At 39.0% G+C, this 19,636-nt stretch overlaps 1 protein-coding gene across 3 annotated transcripts in view; it reads left to right on the top strand.

The window, feature by feature from the left end:
- The window catches only part of CHL1 (cell adhesion molecule L1 like), a 214,426-nt gene extending 195,157 nt beyond the window's left edge, over window positions 1-19,269 (top strand). For all 3 annotated transcript variants that reach the window (XM_053720933.1, XM_053720932.1, XM_053720934.1), the window contains 2 exons: window positions 6,478-6,553; window positions 18,307-19,269. In XM_053720933.1, coding sequence (XP_053576908.1) covers window positions 6,478-6,553; window positions 18,307-18,511 — 281 coding nt within the window. In that variant the 3' untranslated portion in view covers window positions 18,512-19,269. The remainder of the gene's footprint in view (window positions 1-6,477; window positions 6,554-18,306) is intronic.
- Window positions 19,270-19,636: the final 367 nt, after the last annotated feature.

The following is a 19,636-nucleotide window of genomic DNA, read 5'->3' as shown; positions in this document are numbered from 1 at the left end:
AATTGTCCCGGTACCTACAGCAGAAAGTGGTTTGGGGTTTTATTCAAACTTTTTCGTGGTTCCAAAGAAGTAGGGAACTTTTCATCTAATTCTGGACCTAAAGTGCTTAAACAAGTTTCTGAATGCCCCCTCTTTCAAGATGGAGACAATACAGTCAATCCTTCCTCTGGTTCAGGAAGGACAGTTTATGACCACCATAGACCTGAACGATGCATACCTTCACATTCTGATACACAGGGAACATTTTCAGTTCCTGAGGTTTGCCTTTCTGGACCAGCACTTCCAGTTTATAGCTCTTCCGTTCGGCCTAGCTACTGCTCCAAGGATATTTACAAAGGTTCTGGGGGCTCTTCTAGCCATTGCCAGAACACGAGGTATTGCAGTAGAGCCTTACCTGGATGATATCTTGGTGCAGGCACCATCTTTTCATCTAGTGGAAGAACATTAGATCACATGGATGGAAGATAAACTTGGAAAATAGTTATCTTACTCCAAGTACAAGGGTGAATTTCCTGGGGACAATAATAGACTCCATATCCATGAGAATATTCCTCACAGATCAGAGACATTGCAAGCTAACTACTGCTGTCATGCCCTCCAGGCCCCCTTGAGACCCTCAGTGGCTCAGTGTATGGAGGTGATCAGACTCATGGTGTCCTGTATGGACATCATTCCTTTTGTCAGATTCCATCTCCGACCCTTACAACTATGCATGCTGAGACAATGGAACAGCAACCATTCAGATCTGTCTCAACAGATTGTGCTGGACAACCTGTCAAGAGACTCGTTTTCTTGGTGGCTCTGTCCAGATTATCTGTCTCAAGGCACGTGCTTCTTAAGACTGTCCTGGGAGATTGTGACTAGCTTTTCTGGCTGGGGAGCCATTTGGGGTGCCAAGAAGGCACAAGGACTGTGGACTCAGGAGGAGTCCTCCCTTCCGATCAATATATTTGAACTCTGGACAATCTTCAATGCCTTGAAGGCTTGGTCCCTTCTGGGTTCGTCCCAGTTTATTAGATACCATTCAGACAATATAACCTCGGTTGCCTACATCAACCATCAGGGGGGAACAAGAAGTTTCTTGGCAATGAGAGAAGTATCTCAGATACTAGAATGGACGGAGACTCACAGATGTACGCTGTCAGCGATTCACATTCTGGGTGTGGACAACTGGGAAACCAACTTCCTCAGCAGGCAATCCTTTCACAAAGGGTAATGGTCTCTCCACCCAGGGTGTTTGCAGAGATATGCAGCAAGTGGGGGACGCTGGAGATAGATCTTATGGCATCCCACTTCAATACCAAGCTACCCAGGTATGAGTCAAAGTTGTGGGATCCTCAGGCGGAATTAATAAATGCCCTATCAATACCATGGAGGTTCAGACTCATATCTTTTTCATCCATTATCGATTTTCCCTTGTGTTGTGGCTCGCAATTAAGCAGGAGCGAGCATCAGTGATTCTAATTGCTCCATCGTGGCCATGAAGGACATGGTTTGTGGATCTGGTGGGGATGTCCTCATCTCCTCAGTGGAGGTTACCTTGTTGCAGAGATCTGCTCATAGAGGGTCCCTTCGTTCATCAAAATCTAGATTCTCTGAGGCTGACTGCGTGGAGATTGAACACTTAGTCTTAGCCAAGAGAGGGTTTTCTGAGAGTGTTATCAACACTGTGGTTCAATATCGTAAGCCAGTTACTCGTCGTATCTACCATAAAGTGTGGAGGACTTACTTGTACTGGTATGAAGAGCGTGGCTTTTCCTGGCATAAGGTAAAGGCTGCCAAAATGTTATCTTTTTTCCAGGAAGGACTGAAGAAGGGTCTATCTGCTAGTTTCCTGAAGGGACAGATATCAGCCCTGTTGGTGTTACTGCACAAAATATTGGCTGAGCTTCTGGATGTGCAGTCCTTTGTTAAGGCTCTGACTAGGATCAGACCTGTGTTTAGATCTGGGGCTCAACCTTGGAGCCTAAGTCTTGTTCTTAGTGTTTTGCAGCAGGCGCCTATGCATACTTTTGACATTAAATTGTTATCTTGGAAGGTTCTTTTTTGTTGGCTATTGCCTCTGCGCGCAGAGTTTCTGAGATTTCTGCTTTGCAATGTGACCCCCCTTATCTTTTTTTCCATGCTGATAAGGCAATTTTACATACTAAATTAGGGTTCTTCCTTAAGGTGGTGTCGGATTGTTACATTAATCAAGAGATTGTTGTTCCTTCCTTGTGTCCTAATCCTTCTTCAGCGAAGGAACGCTTGTGTCACAATCTAGATGTGGTTTGTGCCTTGAAGTTCTATCTTGAGGCTACTAAGGAATTAGTAATCTTCCTCTTTGTTTGTCATCTATACAGGGAAGCATAAGGGGCAGAAGGCTACTACGACTTCCCTATCTTTCTGGTTGAGGAGTGTCATCTGCTTAGCTTATGAAACAGTGGGGTGACAGCCTTCTGAGAGGATAACTGCTCATTCCACTAGAGCAGTGGCTTCCTCTTGGGCCTTTAAGAAGGAGGCCTCTATGGATTAGATTTGTAAGGCGGCTACCTGGTCCTCCTTACACACTTTTTCTAAATTTTACAAGTTTGATGTGTTTGCTCCAGCTGAAGCAACTTTCTGGAGAAAGCTTTGCAGGCTGTGGCGCATTCAAAATAGGGTCCGCCTCTTTTTGTTTCCTCCCGTTATTTATTCAGTGTCCTCTGGAGCTTGGGTATAGTTTTACCAACAATAAAGAATGAGGTTGTGGACTCTCCCTGCCTTATGGAAGGAAAACATAATTTATGCTTACCAGATAAATTCCTTTCCTTCCTGGCAGGGAGAGTCCACGACCCCACCCATAATTTATTTTTTGATGGGTGGCTCCCTTTTTATATTATTTCTTCTGGCACCATTATACCCTGATGTTTCTCCAACTTTTCCTTGTTCCCTTGGCAGAATGACTAGGGGATAGGGGAAGTGGGATGGATATTTAAGCCTTTGGCCGGGGTGTCTTTGCCTCCTCCTGGTGGCCAGGTTTTTTATTTACCATCAGTAAGGAATGAAGTCATGGACTCTCCCTGCCAGGAAGGAAAGGAATTTATCTGGTAAGCATAAATTGTGTTTTATTTCTATCATGATTCAGATAGAGCATGCAAGTTTCTAATTTACTCCTATTATCAATTTTTCTTTGTTCTCTTGCTATCGTTATTTGAAAAAGTAGGAATCTAAGCTAAGGAGCCGGCCCATTTTGGGGTCAGCACCCTGGATAGCGCTTGTTGATTGGTGGTTATGTTTAGCCACCAATCAACAAGCGCAACCCAGGTGCTGAACCAAAAATGGGCCAGCTCCTAAGCTTACATTCTTACTTTTCAAATAACAATAGCAAGAGAACGAAGAAAAAATGATAATGGCCATGCTAATAGGAGGCTTAGTGCAGCAGCTTCCAGAACTCTCTTCTTTAGACTCTGATATTCAAAGATTCCCTAGAGTGGAGAGAAATTGTAGTTCAGACTTTACAAAGACTGAACTCACTGAATTTTCAAAAGAAAAAGGATGGAACTCTCCAGCACGGCGAGATCGATCTCATTGATGTATGTGAAGCAGAGACAAGCCCAGTGCAACATAGCTCTGCATGATATAAGAGTTTTGTTACACGTATACTTTGTGCATTGTTTTTTATATTACTATACATTTCAGATTGGGTCCTTTCAGTATTATAGCATTTAAACTTTGCACTTTCTCATTTGTATTTTAATACATTTAAATTTTGATCTAGCAGTGATTTTGCACGTTCGGATTATGATTTAAAAGTTTCTGTGTTACTTTAACAACTTACGATCATAATTTGTATGTTTCTGTGTAGCTTTTACAAATTACATTGCATTTCCTCCATTGTAAACTGACAGTATCAGAAAGTTTCCTGGGCTGAGACACAGCATGAGAAATAGCGCAGCGAAGGGGGAAGTCGCACAGCATTGGGACGCAAATATAACTATATATGAATACATACATATATATTTATGTGTTAGTATGTGTATATACATTATTTTCATTGCTGAAAGCCACCACTTTTAACCCCTTATAACTGCTTTTTGCAGTTACATTTAAAAAAAATAAAGATGCAAATTAAAAAAAAAATGTTTCTATAAATAAAACACACCACTGTATTTTCGGGGTACATTTAGAAAACTAACCAGACATCTGATCTGCGGTAGCAATAACCAACTACTTGTAATCATTTGTCTCACCAGCTTTATGCAGATGAGGTTTGCTCAAAATTCACTAATTTTAACTAACAGAACAGTAATATATACTAAAATATAGACAAACACAAGTTAAATTGTAGTTAAAACATTTCAGTTTAACTTGGAATTGATGCAAACTGAGCCTTTATATCAGCCCCAGGGGTTCTCCAGTTACCTTCTCTCTCCCATGTTAAATATTGAGAGTGCTTCATTGCTTTCTATGAAAGGCATCTCTCTTGGATTTTCAAGTTCCTCCCTTTTTCTTAGAAATTTCAGTGAGTTCTGCCCCTTTGAAGTAAACACTATCGGCTGCATGTGCGAAGCAGTGAGAGCTGCTCTTGAGCTCTTGCGGGGCAGGTTCGCACATGTGAGCCTGCTTCCCGTTATGTAAGAAATCACAGAGCGCTTGCTCGCTCTTGATGATTTACAGTTCCTTTATTTGCACGATTGGTCGCATGAATGAAGGGGCAGACATTACACACTCATAGGAGTGTGTAATGATATGTACAGGCTAGCGGATGAAGAAATCCGCTGCTCATATGCAACAAAGGCAGACGGACAGCTTCACAAGTTGAGCCAAAACTAAACTTTTATGATTTAGATAGGGCATGCAATTTTAACAACTTTTCAGTTTACTTTTATCATCAAATTTGCTTTGTTCTCTTGGTATTCTTTTTTGAAAACTAAACCTAGGTAGGCTCAAACTAATTATTAAACTGTTGAAAACCACCTCTTAGTGCATGTTGACAGTTTTTCACAGTTAGACAGTGCCAGTTCATATGTGTCATATAGATAACATTGTGCTCACTCCAGTGGATTTATTTAATCAACATTGATTGGCTAAAATGCATGTCTGTCAAAAGCACTTAGATAAGGGAACAGTCTGTAGAGGCTTAGATACAAGGTATCACAGAGGTAAAAAGTGTATTAAAGGGATATGAAACCCAATTTTTTTTCTTCCGTGATTCAGATAGAGCATGCAATTTTAAACTACTTTATAATTTACTCCTATTATCATTTTTTCTTTGTTCTCTTGCTATTTTTATTTGAAAAGCGGGAATGTAAGCTTAGGAGCTGGGACATTTTTGGTTCAGTACCTGGGTAGCTCTTGTTGATTAGTAGCTAAACATTTTTGAAATCCTTATTACCCTAGTCAAAAAAGGATGATCTTCCTGGAGTCATTCTGAAGTAATCAATGACTCCAGACTAGTCATCAGAAGCCATCCTGAAGTATGCCCACAGGCCAAAATATTTAAATGAGATGACTCTATAGTTATTCACTGGCTGTACATGCTTGTGAAGTAATCAGTAAGGTGATCTGCTAATCATTCTGAAGTCATCACCCAGAATTTTTTTTAACTTAGCTGATGACTTTACAAGCCTGATGATGTCTGGTGATTTGCAAATGACTTCTATAGTAGTTTGGTGATCATCAAATGACTCTAGGATGGTTTCTAAAGTAATCCTGTTTGCTTTGGGTAAACTTTCAAGATTCAGACAAAACAAGAAATATTAAACAACTTTCCACTCTAATGCTAATTTGCTTTGTTTTCTTTGTATTCATTGTTTAAAACTTACCTAGGTATGCTTGGAAGCAGCTATACACTATTGGGAGCTAGGTGCTGATTGTTATATTCCCATATATTCCTTTTGTCATTGGTTAACCCAATGGGGCCTATCTATCAAGCTCCGTACGGAGCTTGAGGGCCCGTGTTTCTGGCGAGCCTAAAGACCGCTGCTCCATAACCCTGTCCGCCTGCTCTGATGAGGTGGACAGGAATCGACGCAATTCAACCCGATCGAGTACGATCAGGTTGATTGACACTCCCCTGCTGGCGGCCAATTGGCTGCAAGTCTGCAGGGGGCAGCGTAGCACCAGCAGCTCTTGTGAGCTGCTGGTGCAATGTTGAATATGGAGAGCGTATTGCTCTCCGCATTCAGCGATGTCTGTCAGACCTAATCCGCACTGTCGGATCAGGTCCGACAGACATTTGTTAAATAGGCCTCAATGTGTTAAGCTAGTTCCCAGTAGTGCATTGTAACTCTTTCAACAAAGGATACCTAGAGAATGAAGCACATTTGATAATAGAAATCAATTGGGAAGTTGTTTAAAATTGTATGCTCTATCTGAATCATGAAAGCAAAAATGTTGGTTTAGATATCCCTTTAACATTTAACATTTTATGTATCACAGATGTCTAATGCAGATTATTGCATATTTAATGACAGGAGCAACTCTCACTAAACTGATTTTGTATCCTATTTACAGTTAAAGAAAAAGAAGACTTACAGACAGAAATTGAAGTGCAACCAGTGGAAGATGAGATCTTTGATGAACAGTACAGGTAACAAACTTGTTTCTTTGCAGTGTCATTGGCAAATATTCCATCGGAAATTTATGTTTGAAAATGTCCTATGCAATTAGAATTAGAAAAAAAGGTTCAAATTACATAAACAACATAACAGGAAAATGTAATATAGATAAAAAACACAAAACAATAGAAAATATTTGCTGATTTGTGGTCTTTTTTTAAAAGGATACTAAATCCAATTTTTTTTCTTTCATGATTCAGATAGAGCATGCAATTTTAAGCAACTTTCCAATTTACTCCTATTATCAATTTTTCTTTGTTCTCTTGGTATCTTTATTTAAAAAGCAGGAATTTAAAGCTTAAAAGCCAGCCCATTTATGGCTAAGAACCTGTGTTACGCTTGCTTATTGGCTGGCTGAATGTAGTCACCAATAAGCAAGCGCTATCCAGGGTGTTGGACCTAAAATGGGCCTGCTCCTAAGCTTTACATTCTTGCTTTTTAAATAAAATAGCAAGATAACAAATTGATAATAGGAGTACATTAGAATGTTGCTTAAAATTGAATGCTCTGGTGACATGCCCTGGTTCCGGTGGAGGAGGAGCAAGGTGCGAGTTGCTGAGCTCTCTGCTCCAGTCCTGCACCTGCTGGCGGTTCTCCTCGCACCTCACCCCAATTAGTGGGGTAGCTAACTGGATAGCTTGAGACACCGTCTCTGGAACCAGTACAGCGATATTACACCTTGCTGTTAAATAAATTAAGCCAAGCCAGAAGGAAGAAAAACCCTAACTCTTGAGTAAAGACTTATCCTACTGGGCAACCCTCAGCCCCTATCTGGTTATGCTAAAGAGGAGCGGAGTATAAGGCAGCCAGAAAGGAGAAAATTAAACCTCATTTATTCACCGGCTAAGAAGGAAGACTCCCCTGCTCCCCCATGCAGGTACAGATGCATTTTTCACTCTACGGATCTCCCTAATTGTCCCTCTGAACACGGACGCTGGTAATAATCTTACTGGCTTTCTGGTACTCTGCCTAATCTCCTGAACTACGGCCCCTGCTGTGATTTGTGGTCTGTGTCCTCCTCTCGCACGCTGCCTCCTCTCACCTGTGTAGCCTGCCCGTCCCTGTTGGATTCCTAATCTGCACTTACCTACATTAGGCAGAACAAGCTTCCCTTCACCCTGGATAGACCGCGACTCTGAGCCGGCTTCAGTATCTCCGCGGTGCTCATACCACAACTCAGCTTCCGCATACCGCTGCTGAACCCTCCCCTCTCCCACCAATGCTGCGTGAGAGGGGTAGGAGCCGGAGCTTGCGTGGCGGAAGGGTAAGAACTACGGAAGCTCTCAGCAAAAAAAGTTGGCTTGATACTCCTCTCCCTCCTCTCCCACCGGTGCTGCGTGAGAGGGGGAGAGATTGCCAGGGACTGCGACAAGTGTCCTGAAAGGTTACCGGTGAGGCCGGGCCCTTACCAGAAAGACGACTACTGTAACGGCACACTAATCTACGACGGGCAGGTGAGCGGTGGACAAGGGGAGGTAAGTCTATCTATTCCTCCAGACCCAGCATTATCTAAAGCCATAAGGTTAATAGGCCGTAGGGGTGCACAGGGGGAGCAGTGGGCTTGAACATTCAGAAATCAGGCTATCATAACCAGGAAAGGGGTTAACTCCTCAGAAGGGGAAATGTGCCATCCACACATAAGGATATACTTGGTTAAGGGCAGAAGTGCTCCTGGTTGCGTACAAAAAGTATCTATAAAAGAAACAGTAACCAAATCTTTGAACTCAAAAGAGACAATTAAAGAAGAAAGAAAAGGAAAACATTTTTTTTTTTAGTATCATTCTATATTGCTAAAGGGACACTCTGTGCTATATTGTTGCTGTATAATTTTGCAAATGTCGGATATCCAAAACTTGTTGAGACACACTTCACTCTCTCTTTTTTCCCTGCTTTTTGCTTATTCAGAAAAATCTGTTTAATCTTTGTCTTTGGCTTTAACTGATATAAAGAGTACTGAGTCAGGTATAAAATTTAAGAGAGCCCTTTTTCTCCCCATAAGGAGTGATATTTAGTAGCTGCAGACTCAGGGGCCAATATAACTTTATTTTCTCTTGCTCATTTCAAGAAAAATAACCTATTTTAGTTAGAGAAAGCTGTGTGGTAACTTGTGGAAAGTATAAATTAAATAAGCCTTAACAAGGAAAAGTGAGTTTATCTATTGAATTATAGACAAAAAAATCAGGCTATAAATAGCCTAGAATTTTACATTTCCAAATTAGAGGGAAAGCTACCTATTGATTAGGAGAACCTTGATGTCATGCTCATATTTTCTGTTTTTTTCTTACTCTGTGTTTTTCCCTCCTGTGTTTCTAGACTAAGACGTGTGAGACAAAAGCTGGAAATTGGAGCCAACTATAGAGGAATTAAGTCTATTTAGCCTAATGCATTAAGCTCTGATTAATTGTAGTTAAAGAATTAGATACATATACTATATGAGGATTTACTAGTCAAGGCGATATTCTTTACCCCTCTTAATTTAATCACGCTACTGTGAGTCAGAGAAACCGGATTGGCTCCTTGATTAAATAAATCTTTAAGATGTCTTATTAATATTTGGTATACACATATTGGTTTAAAAATTGAAAATTTTTTTCTTTAGAATCTATTCTATTTTCCAATAGAAATATAGTAGGTTGTTATATAAGTGACATAAAATTGTTATATAATTGACACAAAATTGTCTTTTGAGAAAAAGTTAAAGGTATTTAGCAATGAATATCATACGCTGTGTAAACTGCAAAAGGTCCTAAAAATAGAACAAGGGTAATTACACATTCGGGGCTGATCAGTGAATCACTAACACAATTCCCAACCATCTAACTGGTAGGAGCTAAGTATTCTGAGCACTCACAAGGTGGGATGAAAACAGGAGACTGACTCTATGTCCTGAACACTATTTAGGAATGTAAAATTACTACTAATACTAAAGTTGGCAATTAAAATTACAGAAATGAAAAGGCAAAGCTGTAATTAAAAGAAAACTATTATAGGCTTAACCATAAACTGTTAATTCCTAATAAACAAAAAATAAGCCTTACAGAAGGCAGGACAACACAACAGCCTCAGAGTTTAAATAATTTAAAATTATAAGGCTTTACGATTTATAGTACAGAGAATAGTAGGACCCCTCATAAAGGGGTTAGCTGGCTGTTTTGATAAAGAATTTCTTCTGTCCTTCGCTGTTGCAAGGGGGAAAGAAGGAAAAACACTCCACTGGAACTCTCATCACTTCTACAACCACAATTCACAATTTTTTCAAATTCAACTAGAAACACCTCCTCCCTTCTCCCCCCCCCCCTGTGTTTTTTTTTTTTTCTTTCCCCCATAGGCACTGAGTACCACCCACTATTAAGATTAAATCCTTAATCGTTTCACCACTGCACATCACATTCTCACTTGATTCACTCTTTTTTTTACTCTCTCACCTCCCCTTTCCTAATATATTATAAAGTCTCACAAAGCACCCCTCAAACACATGGATAAGTACTTCCACAACCACCCAAAAAATTCCCCCCCAGCAATGGCAGGAAGACAAAGAGACAAAAAAAATAAAGCAAACTATGAAACTTCAATAGAAGTACAGACACCTTGCATAAATCCATCCTCAGGCGAGTCATTAGACATTCAAACTATTGTTAGTAAGATCTCTGATGCTTTAGCCCCTAAATTTGAGGCCTTAAAAATAGAGATTAAGCAAGATATAGCATCCTTGACAAATGAAGTAAAACAATTCTCTCATAGACTCTCTGAAGCGGAGCAGAGGATCTCAGATCTAGAGGACACCAATATGACTTATAAAAATAATCTTGAGGTCTTAAATTTAACAGTCTCCAAAATGCAGAATAAATTAGAAGATCTAGAGAACAGATCTCGAAGGAACAATCTGAGAATAAATTGGAGTCCCTGAGGAAAAGCAATTTGAGAATCTAGACAAACTTCTTACAGAGACACTACCCAATTTACTTCAAATTCCAGATTCTTTCCCAAAGATTGTAATTGAAAGGGCCCATAGGATAGGCAAACCTATATTAAGTAAAGACAACCCGAGACCAAGGCCCATAATCGCTAAAATTTTGAACTTTCAGCATAAAGTGGCAATTCTCCAAGCTTTTCATAAGCATCAACCTATCCTATTAGGCGATGCAAAAATTCTTATCTTTCAAGACTATTCAGCAGAAGTAGCATCAAGAAGAAGGGAGATTGCCCCAATATGCTCAAGGTTCATAAACCAAGGCATACGAGCAACCTTACTATACCCAGCAAAACTAAAAATACAGAGGGAGGGAATCACATCTTACTTTGACTCTAGACAGGATTCAGCTAAATTTTTTGAGGAGATATTCCCCTCGGGAAAAGGCTAAAAAATAAGTATAATAAGCCAGGTAGGACTGATATTATAAGTATCATACAGTGACTAGAGTAATACAAAATATAGAGGAAAGGGGAAGTTGGGCTAAACTTCCTTTAGCAGCTTGCTTGAATTGGGATAATGTTTTATGTTTAATTGTGATTTTGTGTTTCTTTGTGGGGCTTTATTTTTTTTATTTTTTTCTCTCCCCAATACTTTAGTATTTTTAAACCCATATGGCTATGGATAATAAATTCAAATTAATTTCCTGGAACATAGGAGGCCTTACCTCGCCCATTAAACGAAAGGCAATATTAACTTTTCTGAGGAAGAATTATGCTGATTTAGCCTTCCTTCAAGAAACTCATTTAAAAGCTGAAGAAGTGCTTAAATTAAAAGCCTCTTGGGTGAAAGAGGTTCTATTTCTGCCTCTTCTAATAGAAAGAGCGGGGTGGCTATCCTCCTGGGAAAAAAACTCTGCTATGAGATTATACAGGTAGATACAGATCAAGAAGGAAGGTACATTATTGCAAAGATGAAAATTAACAAAATTCTTTATACATTCTGCAATGTTTATGCCCCAAACATTTTTAACTCGTCCTTCTGGGATGCTCTTCAAAACAGGCTCATGTTATGTGCAGCAGGCTACCTAGTTATTGGTGGCGATTTTAATATGGCCCCAAAGTATCCTTTAGATAGATTCAGGCAAAGCTCCCACATTATAAAAACCAAAAGAGATAATCTGGAAACAAAGCTGTTCAATAAAATTTCACACAATTTGAAGGTCACTGACATCTGGAGATTGAAAAATCCGGAGGCCAGAGACTTTACCTGTCACTCAAGGGCCCATAAATCGCTATCACGTATAGACCTGTTTTTGCTAGATGACAGGCTTGCTAACTCTAATATAATTGCAGAAATCTTTCCCATCACTATTTCGGATCATGCGCCAATTTCTTTATACTTTCGGCCAAGCCCTACCCCCGCAAGGAATACGGGCTTTCGGTTTCCTCGGGAATTTAGCCACAGATAATAAGTTTAAAAATTGGCTCATAGCTAAATATCGTGAACTTACACTATTTAATCATGAGCACACCACTAAACCTGCTATTTTCTGGGAGACAGCTAAGGCGGTCTTGCGAGGCGAGATTTTAGCATATTCCATAGCAAGGACAAAAAAACTCAAGGTAAGAGAAATAGAAGTACTGAAATCAGATATAAATACCTATAATCAGTACATTCTACTGAAATCACCTGAGAACTGGATGAAGTATACAACTGCTTTACGAGAAAGAGATTAACTCCTCTACCAATCATCTCAGAAAGACCTAAAGATGCAGGCAAAATTGTATCGCTTTGGGAGTAAAACTGGGAAGCTTCTTGCGAACCTGGTTAGTCGTGATAGGGCCTCTCCCCTAATTAGCTCACTTCGTCATGAAGGCAAAACCTATAAGACAGCCGAAGAAATTCTCGATATTTTCACTGAATATTTTAAATCCATATACGCACATAAGATCTCTGATTTTAACCCCTTAATGACCGAGGACGTGCAGGGTACGTCCTCAAAAAAAAGGCAGTTAACGCCTGAGAACGTACCCTGCACGTCCTCGGTGTGGAAAGCAGCTGGAAGCGATCCTGCTCGCTTCCAGCTGCTTTCCGGTTATTGCAGTGATGCCTCGATATGGAGGCATTCTGCAATAACCTCACATGGCCATCCGATGCAGAGAGAGCCACTCTGTGGTCCTCTCTGCACCGGACATCGATGGCCGGTTTTGTTGGTGGGTGGGAGCCGACTTGGGAGGCGGGTGGGCGGCCATCGGTGTGCCGCGTGACGTCAAGGGGGGCGGGATCGGGGGCGGGATCGTCGGGGGTGCGCACGGGCGCGCGCGCGTGCACGGAGGGTGGCGGGCGGGCGCGTGCACGGGGCGGGAACGGGTGGGAACCGCTACACTACGGAAAATGTTTTAAAACCCCCATTTTTTCTTCTAAACTGGGTACTGGCAGACAGCTGCCAGTACCCAAGATGGCGCCCATTAAGTTAGAGTGGGAGGGTTATAGAGCTGTTTGGGGGGGATCAGTGAGGTTGGGGTCTAAGGGGGGATCGTACACATCAGCATATGTAAATATGCTTCTTCTTTTTTTTTTAAAAAGGGCCAAATACCTTTTATTTTAGTACTGGCAGAGTTTCTGCCAGTACTTAAGATGGCGGGGACAATTGTGGGGTGGGGGAGGGAAGAGAGCTGTTTGGGAGGGATCAGGGGGTCTGATGTTTCAGGTGGGAGGCTGAGCTCTACACTAAATCTAATATTAACCCTGCAAGCTCCCTACAAGCTACCTAATTAACCCCTTCACTGCTAGCCATAATACACGTGTGATGCGCAGCGGCATTTAGCGGCCTTCTAAATACCAAAAAGCAACGCCAAAGCCATATATGTCTGCTATTTCTGAACAAAGGGGATCCCAGAGAAGCATTTACAACCATTTGTGCCATAACTGCACAAGCTGTTTGTAAATGATTTCAGTGAGAAACCTAAAATTGTGAAAAATGTAACGTTTTTTTTTATTTGATCGCATTTGGCGGTGAAATGGTGGCATGAAATATACCAAAATGGGCCTAGATCAATACTTGGGGTTGTCTACTACACTACACTAAAGCTAAAATTACCCCAAAAAGCTCCCTACATGCTCCCTAATTAACCCCTACACTGCTGGGCATAATACACGTGTGGTGCGCAGTGGCATTTAGTGGCATTCTAATTACCAAAAAGCAACACCAAAGCCATATAAGTCTGCTATTTATGAACAAAGGGGATCCCAGAGAAGAATTTACAACCATTTGTGCCATAATTGCACAAGCTGTTTGTAAATAATTTCAGTGAGAAACCTAAAGTTTGTGAAAAAATTTGTGAAAAAGTGAACGATTTTTTTTATTTGATCGCATTTGGCGGTGAAATGGTGGCATGAAATATACCAAAATGGGCCTAGATCAATACTTTGGGTTGTCTACTAAAAAAAAATATATACATGTCAATGAATATTCAGAGATTCCTAAAAGATATCAGTGTTCTAATGTAACTAGCGCTAATTTTGAAAAAAAAATGGTTTGGAAATAGCAAAGTGCTACTTGTATTTATGGCCCTATAACTTGCAAAAAAAGCAAAGAACATGTAAACATTGGGTATTTCTAAACTCAGGACAAAATTTAAAAACTATTTAGCATAGGTGTTTTTTGGTGGTTGTAGATATGTAACAGATTTTGGGGGTCAAAGTTAGAAAAAGTGTTTATTTTTTTTAATTTTTCCTCATATTTTATAATTTTTTTATAGTAAATTATAAGATATGATTAAAATAATGGTATCTTTAGAAAGTCCATTTAATGGCGAGAAAAACGGTATATAATATGTGTGGGTACAGTAAATGAGTAAGAGGAAAATTACAGCTAAACACAAACACCACAAAAATGTAAAAATAGCCTTGGTCCCAAACGGACAGAAAATGGAAAAGTGCTGTGGTCATTAAGGGGTTAAACAAAGGGAGGAATTTTGGGAGAAAATTCAATACCCAAAGCTAACTTCCCAAATGCTGGATCAGATCTGTGCCCCAATAACAGAGACTGAAGTTCTTGCCTCAATAAAGAAGCTTACTCTTAACAAAACCCCGGGACCAGACGCCCTTCCAAATGAGTTCTATAAGATCCTAATGCCTGAAATAATACCTCATCTAACTTCACTATTCAATGATCTCTACATCAAAGGTAGCACCCCCTCCCCTGACTTTGTGGCTTCATTCACTTCCCTTATTGTCAAACAGGGTAAAGATCCAGCTGAAAAAGAGTCTTATAGACCAATCGCGCTTCTCAACACCGATTACAAACTTTTGTCATCAATACTAGCACGCAGGCTTCAATCTCATCTGCCCAGTATCATACATGAGGACCAAGCTGGTTTTTTAAAGAAACGTAATTCCTCAGCTAAAATAAGGGAGGTGTTCCTTGTTGTAGATTATTTTAAAACAGGGGAGGGGCAGCGAGAGGGGGTTAGAGAGGGTACCCCTGACCTGGCAATTATATCAATAGATGCAGGTAAGGCATTTGACTCGGTTTACCATGATCATATAGCATTTACTCTACAACAATTTGGTTTGTCAGGTCACTTTTTGACTTTTTTTAACAATCTATATAAGAACGCTTATACGAAAATAATAGTGAATGGGTCCCCCACGCAGGCTATAAAATTAGAAAAAGGTACAAGGCAGGGGTGCCCTTTCTCTTTTATTTGATCTAGCCATTGAACCTCTTGCTAATCAAATCCGCCAGCAGATTGAAGGGATCAAGATTAAAAGAAAAATCTTGCAAACTGCACTTTATGCCGATGATGTGTTAATATATATGTCAAACACACAAAGTAATATTCCTAAACTTCTCTTGATAATTGAAAAATTTGGATCTTTCTCAGGCTATTCCGTCAATTCTGCAAAATCAGAACTTCTCTGGATTAAACAACCACAAAACTCACCTATATCCATTCCTTTCAAAATTGTTCAGGACTCTTTCAAATATTTGGGTATTTGGATCTCGGCTAATCCGGACAACTGGTATTCATTGAATATACTCCCGGTGTTGGCTAGTGTTAAAGAAGTGCTAAAAAACTGGCAGAATCTTCCACTGTCAATGTCGGGCCGTATAGCTTTGTACAAAATGTCTCTTCTCCCTAGAATTTTTTATGTTCTCCAGAACACTCCTTTACTTCTTAAAGCAAAAGATATCACTTCATTTAATACTGCCTTACGAGTATTCATCTGGCAGAAGAGAAAACCTAGAATTTCATTAGCTAGACTAACTCTACCGAGAGAGCAGGGAGGATTGTCTCTCCCTGATCTTCGTCTCTATAATCAAGTATTCCTGGCATGAATTACGGCAGATTGGTTTACTAATAGCAATTACATTACTAACGGGGATTTAGAGAGCAATATGATTCATCCCTACTCATTGGTAGCATTGACTCATTGCAACAGCAGTATGACCCCTATTGAAATAAAAAAGATGAGCTCCATTTATAACCCAATCTCCATTTGGAGAAGGATCGGTTTGGCTCTTCATATAAATACTAAAGTCTCAAGACATCTCCGTATATTAAATAATCCTCAGTTTGTAGCAGGCGTACAGTCAGCTGTATTCTCCAAATGGGCATTACTTGGACTGGTAAGACTGGAACAATTATTGGACTTTGAGAGGAAATGTATTAAGTCTTTTGACTCTCTCAAACAGGAGTTCGCTATTTCTAATAATAACTTCTTTGCGTACTTGCAAGTGAGACATTTTGCTCTCAAGCAGGTCACTGACCATGGCTGGGAATGGTCTATGGGAGAATTAGAAAAATGGATGATACTATTCAAAAATGGGCTTACATCAATCTCCTACATCTATCAAACCCTATCAGCTCTTAAAGGCCCTGTTGTTTTGGAGAAACTCTACTTTAAATGGTCCTCCCTGCTTCAGCAGAACTCTCTGGATTCAGCTCTTCTCACCTTTTCGATTCAGGAAACATGTCGGGTTACTCTCTCAGCTACGTGGAGGGAGTCACATTTAAGACTTCTCCACATGACTTATTTTACTCCTAAGAAAGGCTTCAAATGCGGAAGTCTAGGGTTCAATAAATGTCCCAAATGTTCATTTCCATCTGCTGACCTGCTGCACATGATCTGGGACTGCCCAAAAATTCATAACTTTTGGTTAAAAGTTCAATTTTGGCTTAATAATACAGTCAAGGTACCTCCCTTCACATTCTCCCCCAGGAGGATAGTCTTCTTTTCTGACAATCCCACTCCACCATACCAGACTAGCAAAATTATAAGTATGGCTACCCTCACGGTTAGATATTTGATTTTAAAGAAATGGAAGCTAAAAGCCATCCTGAGCTTAACTGAAGTCAAAAATTGCATAAAAAAGCAATGTATAATTGAACAACTGGATACCAACTTGCAAAAAGATCAAGACATAAAGAACTTATTTTCCAAATGGTCACAATTGATCAAAGCACTCCCCCCCAGCGAGATTGAATACATCATTTATCCTTTTAAAGATAGTGAATTAGTATTACTAGGAATATGTTGAAATCTAAGCATCCGGATCTCCGCCGGAGGCGAACCTAGCCTACTCCCCTTTCTTTTTTTTCTTCTCTATATGAGTTTGGGGAAATCTTTTTTTTTTTTTTTTTTTGTCTGTGTTACTGTCTCAGGTTTGGAGGATCTTTTGTCCTCTGTTTGTAGCTGTGACTTACTCCATCTGATTTTGAAATTTAATAGCACCACAGCTGTCTGTCTAAAAAACTTTTTTTGGTTTCCAGTAAGGGGTTAACTGGACAAGACCAGGTTGCATTTTTAGGGTACTAGGCTATGCTTGGCCAAAACCAGAGACAGATCTATTTTGGCTCAAACATTCTTGCTTTCGTCTATGTGAGAGGCCATTATGATTTATGCATATATTTACAATGAGACCTGGAACAATGCCTTATATTCTGTTTTTGATTGCTTTTTCATTTGCTTGATTCGAAAGAAGGAAAAGAATAAGGAATAATTTTTTTTTATTTTTTATTTTTTTTGTATACCCCCCTAATATGTAATTACTGCTTTTAACTTCATCCTCTTTTTCTTTTTGTACACCTAAATGGATTACCAATAAAAAATTATAAAAAAAAATAAAAAAAAAAAAAATTGAATGCTCTATCTGAATCATGAAAGAAAAAAATTGTGCTTAGTATCCCTTTAAAGGGTAATAATAGTAGAAAAATGACATGTTCTAATCCGTTAGCAAATGTAATTTTATGACTATTAACCCTGCTGTACTGTGAGTTTAACCCCCACAAAGGGTTTAAACGTACAGTAGAAATGTGGATTGGGACCCGCGGTGCATTTCAGGCCCGTGTGGAATCCATCACTGATCCAATCAGACGGGTTAGTGACACGACTCAGGTGTGCAACTAGTGCTGCTGATTAGATCAACAGCGGGTTCCACATAGGCTTTAACTTGACACCTATGACAAGCAATATTTCAATTTTATTCAAATGTAACATTTAATATTCTAATGTTACATTCATAATAGGGGGGGGGAAACATTAATTAAAACATTGTTCAATATTTGGCAAACATTCATATATACATATATATATATATATATATATATATATATATATATACATATATAAATATATATATATATATATATATATATATATATATATATATATATATATATATATATATACACAACATCCATAAGTAATTATATGCAAAAATATATTTTAAAATTGTTAGGTCACTTGAATCATTTTCAGTGGTCATAATATAACTTTTTTAATTTTATTTCTTTTTTTTACTAGTGATAAAAAGCCATTGAATGGAAGCCAGGAATCTTTCAGCACGGATATTATTAAGGCCTGTGAAAGCATGGACAGTCTTGCCCAATATAGTGATGGAGACCAGCAATTTAACGAGGACGGATCTTTTATTGGAGCATATAATGAGGCAAAGGAAAAAAATTACGTGGACATAAACTCCACAACAATATATTCTTTACATTCGTAGTAAATCCACGAAATCTGCTAAGAATCTGACTGTTCATTATCATGACTACAAAACATTATTTTCTTGACATTTGTTGTGTTAAACCCTGCTATTAATGCCAAATAACATATGGCAATGCTCAATCACATAACCATGCAAGGATGGTAATCATTCAAATAAAAAAAACATACTCACCAAGAACTTATAAATCGGATTCGTGACCACATCCAGTTTTGTAGGACACAATCCGGTGCCGTAAACAGAAGGTTCAACAAAGTTATAAAGAGTGCAACGGATGTTTTTCATCATGCAGAATATCTACATTTCAAAGTGGTTAATTCAACATCAGAGGTCAACTTTTTTTTACATCTAAATATGTTTTTCATTATCTCCTGTTAAATAAGTGGCTCTCAATATTTTTGTTTGACTGTCAGAGCATGAGCTTGATAATTTTCAGTTTGATTCACCACAGTCCTGCAGAGGGCTTGTTGAGCTATCTGAGAATTCAAGTCCAACTGTACCTACAGATTTGCTTAATGAATTATCATGACCATATATGGATATAACCATTACAATATTTCCCAAGTTAATGCCATGAATATCAGCTATAAGCTTCCTTGTGTAACACAAGTGTATTTTGTGTTGTTCAAGCTAGTAATTGACAGATTTCTAGCACATATTGGTATTGTCTGCTGCCTTGAAATTCATTTTGTTATGCACGTCTTTTGCTTTTTTTTTTTGGCATAAATAAATAAAACATGAAGTGACCTGGAAAAAAATTGTTAAGTGTTTTCAAGCTTTAAAATTTTAACTCTGAAAAAGACGACCTGCATTTTATATATACTTAAAGTGCACACACCTTTGCTTTCAGAATTCCACGTAGTAAAAGTAAAGAACACATATAAGTAAAAAAAAAATAATAATAGCTGAACAGGAGCAAATATATCTCTAATATAGGAAGTCAAATGTACATTGTGTAGTTTTCATATTTCTAAACAATGATACAAACCCACAATGAAATTAATTCTCAACTTTCCTTGGTATCTTACCAAACACCTTGGTATCTTAAATTGTTTGAAGAGCAAAATGGTTCAGTTTCAGAATGTGAAACATCAATTATACTACTACAAAAGGTATAGGTAAATG

The sequence above is a fragment of the Bombina bombina genome, chromosome 7, assembly GCF_027579735.1.
Source record: "Bombina bombina isolate aBomBom1 chromosome 7, aBomBom1.pri, whole genome shotgun sequence".
In the NCBI taxonomy this organism is placed as follows: Eukaryota; Metazoa; Chordata; class Amphibia; order Anura; family Bombinatoridae; genus Bombina; species Bombina bombina.
This window is presented reverse-complemented; position numbering and strand designations above follow the sequence as displayed.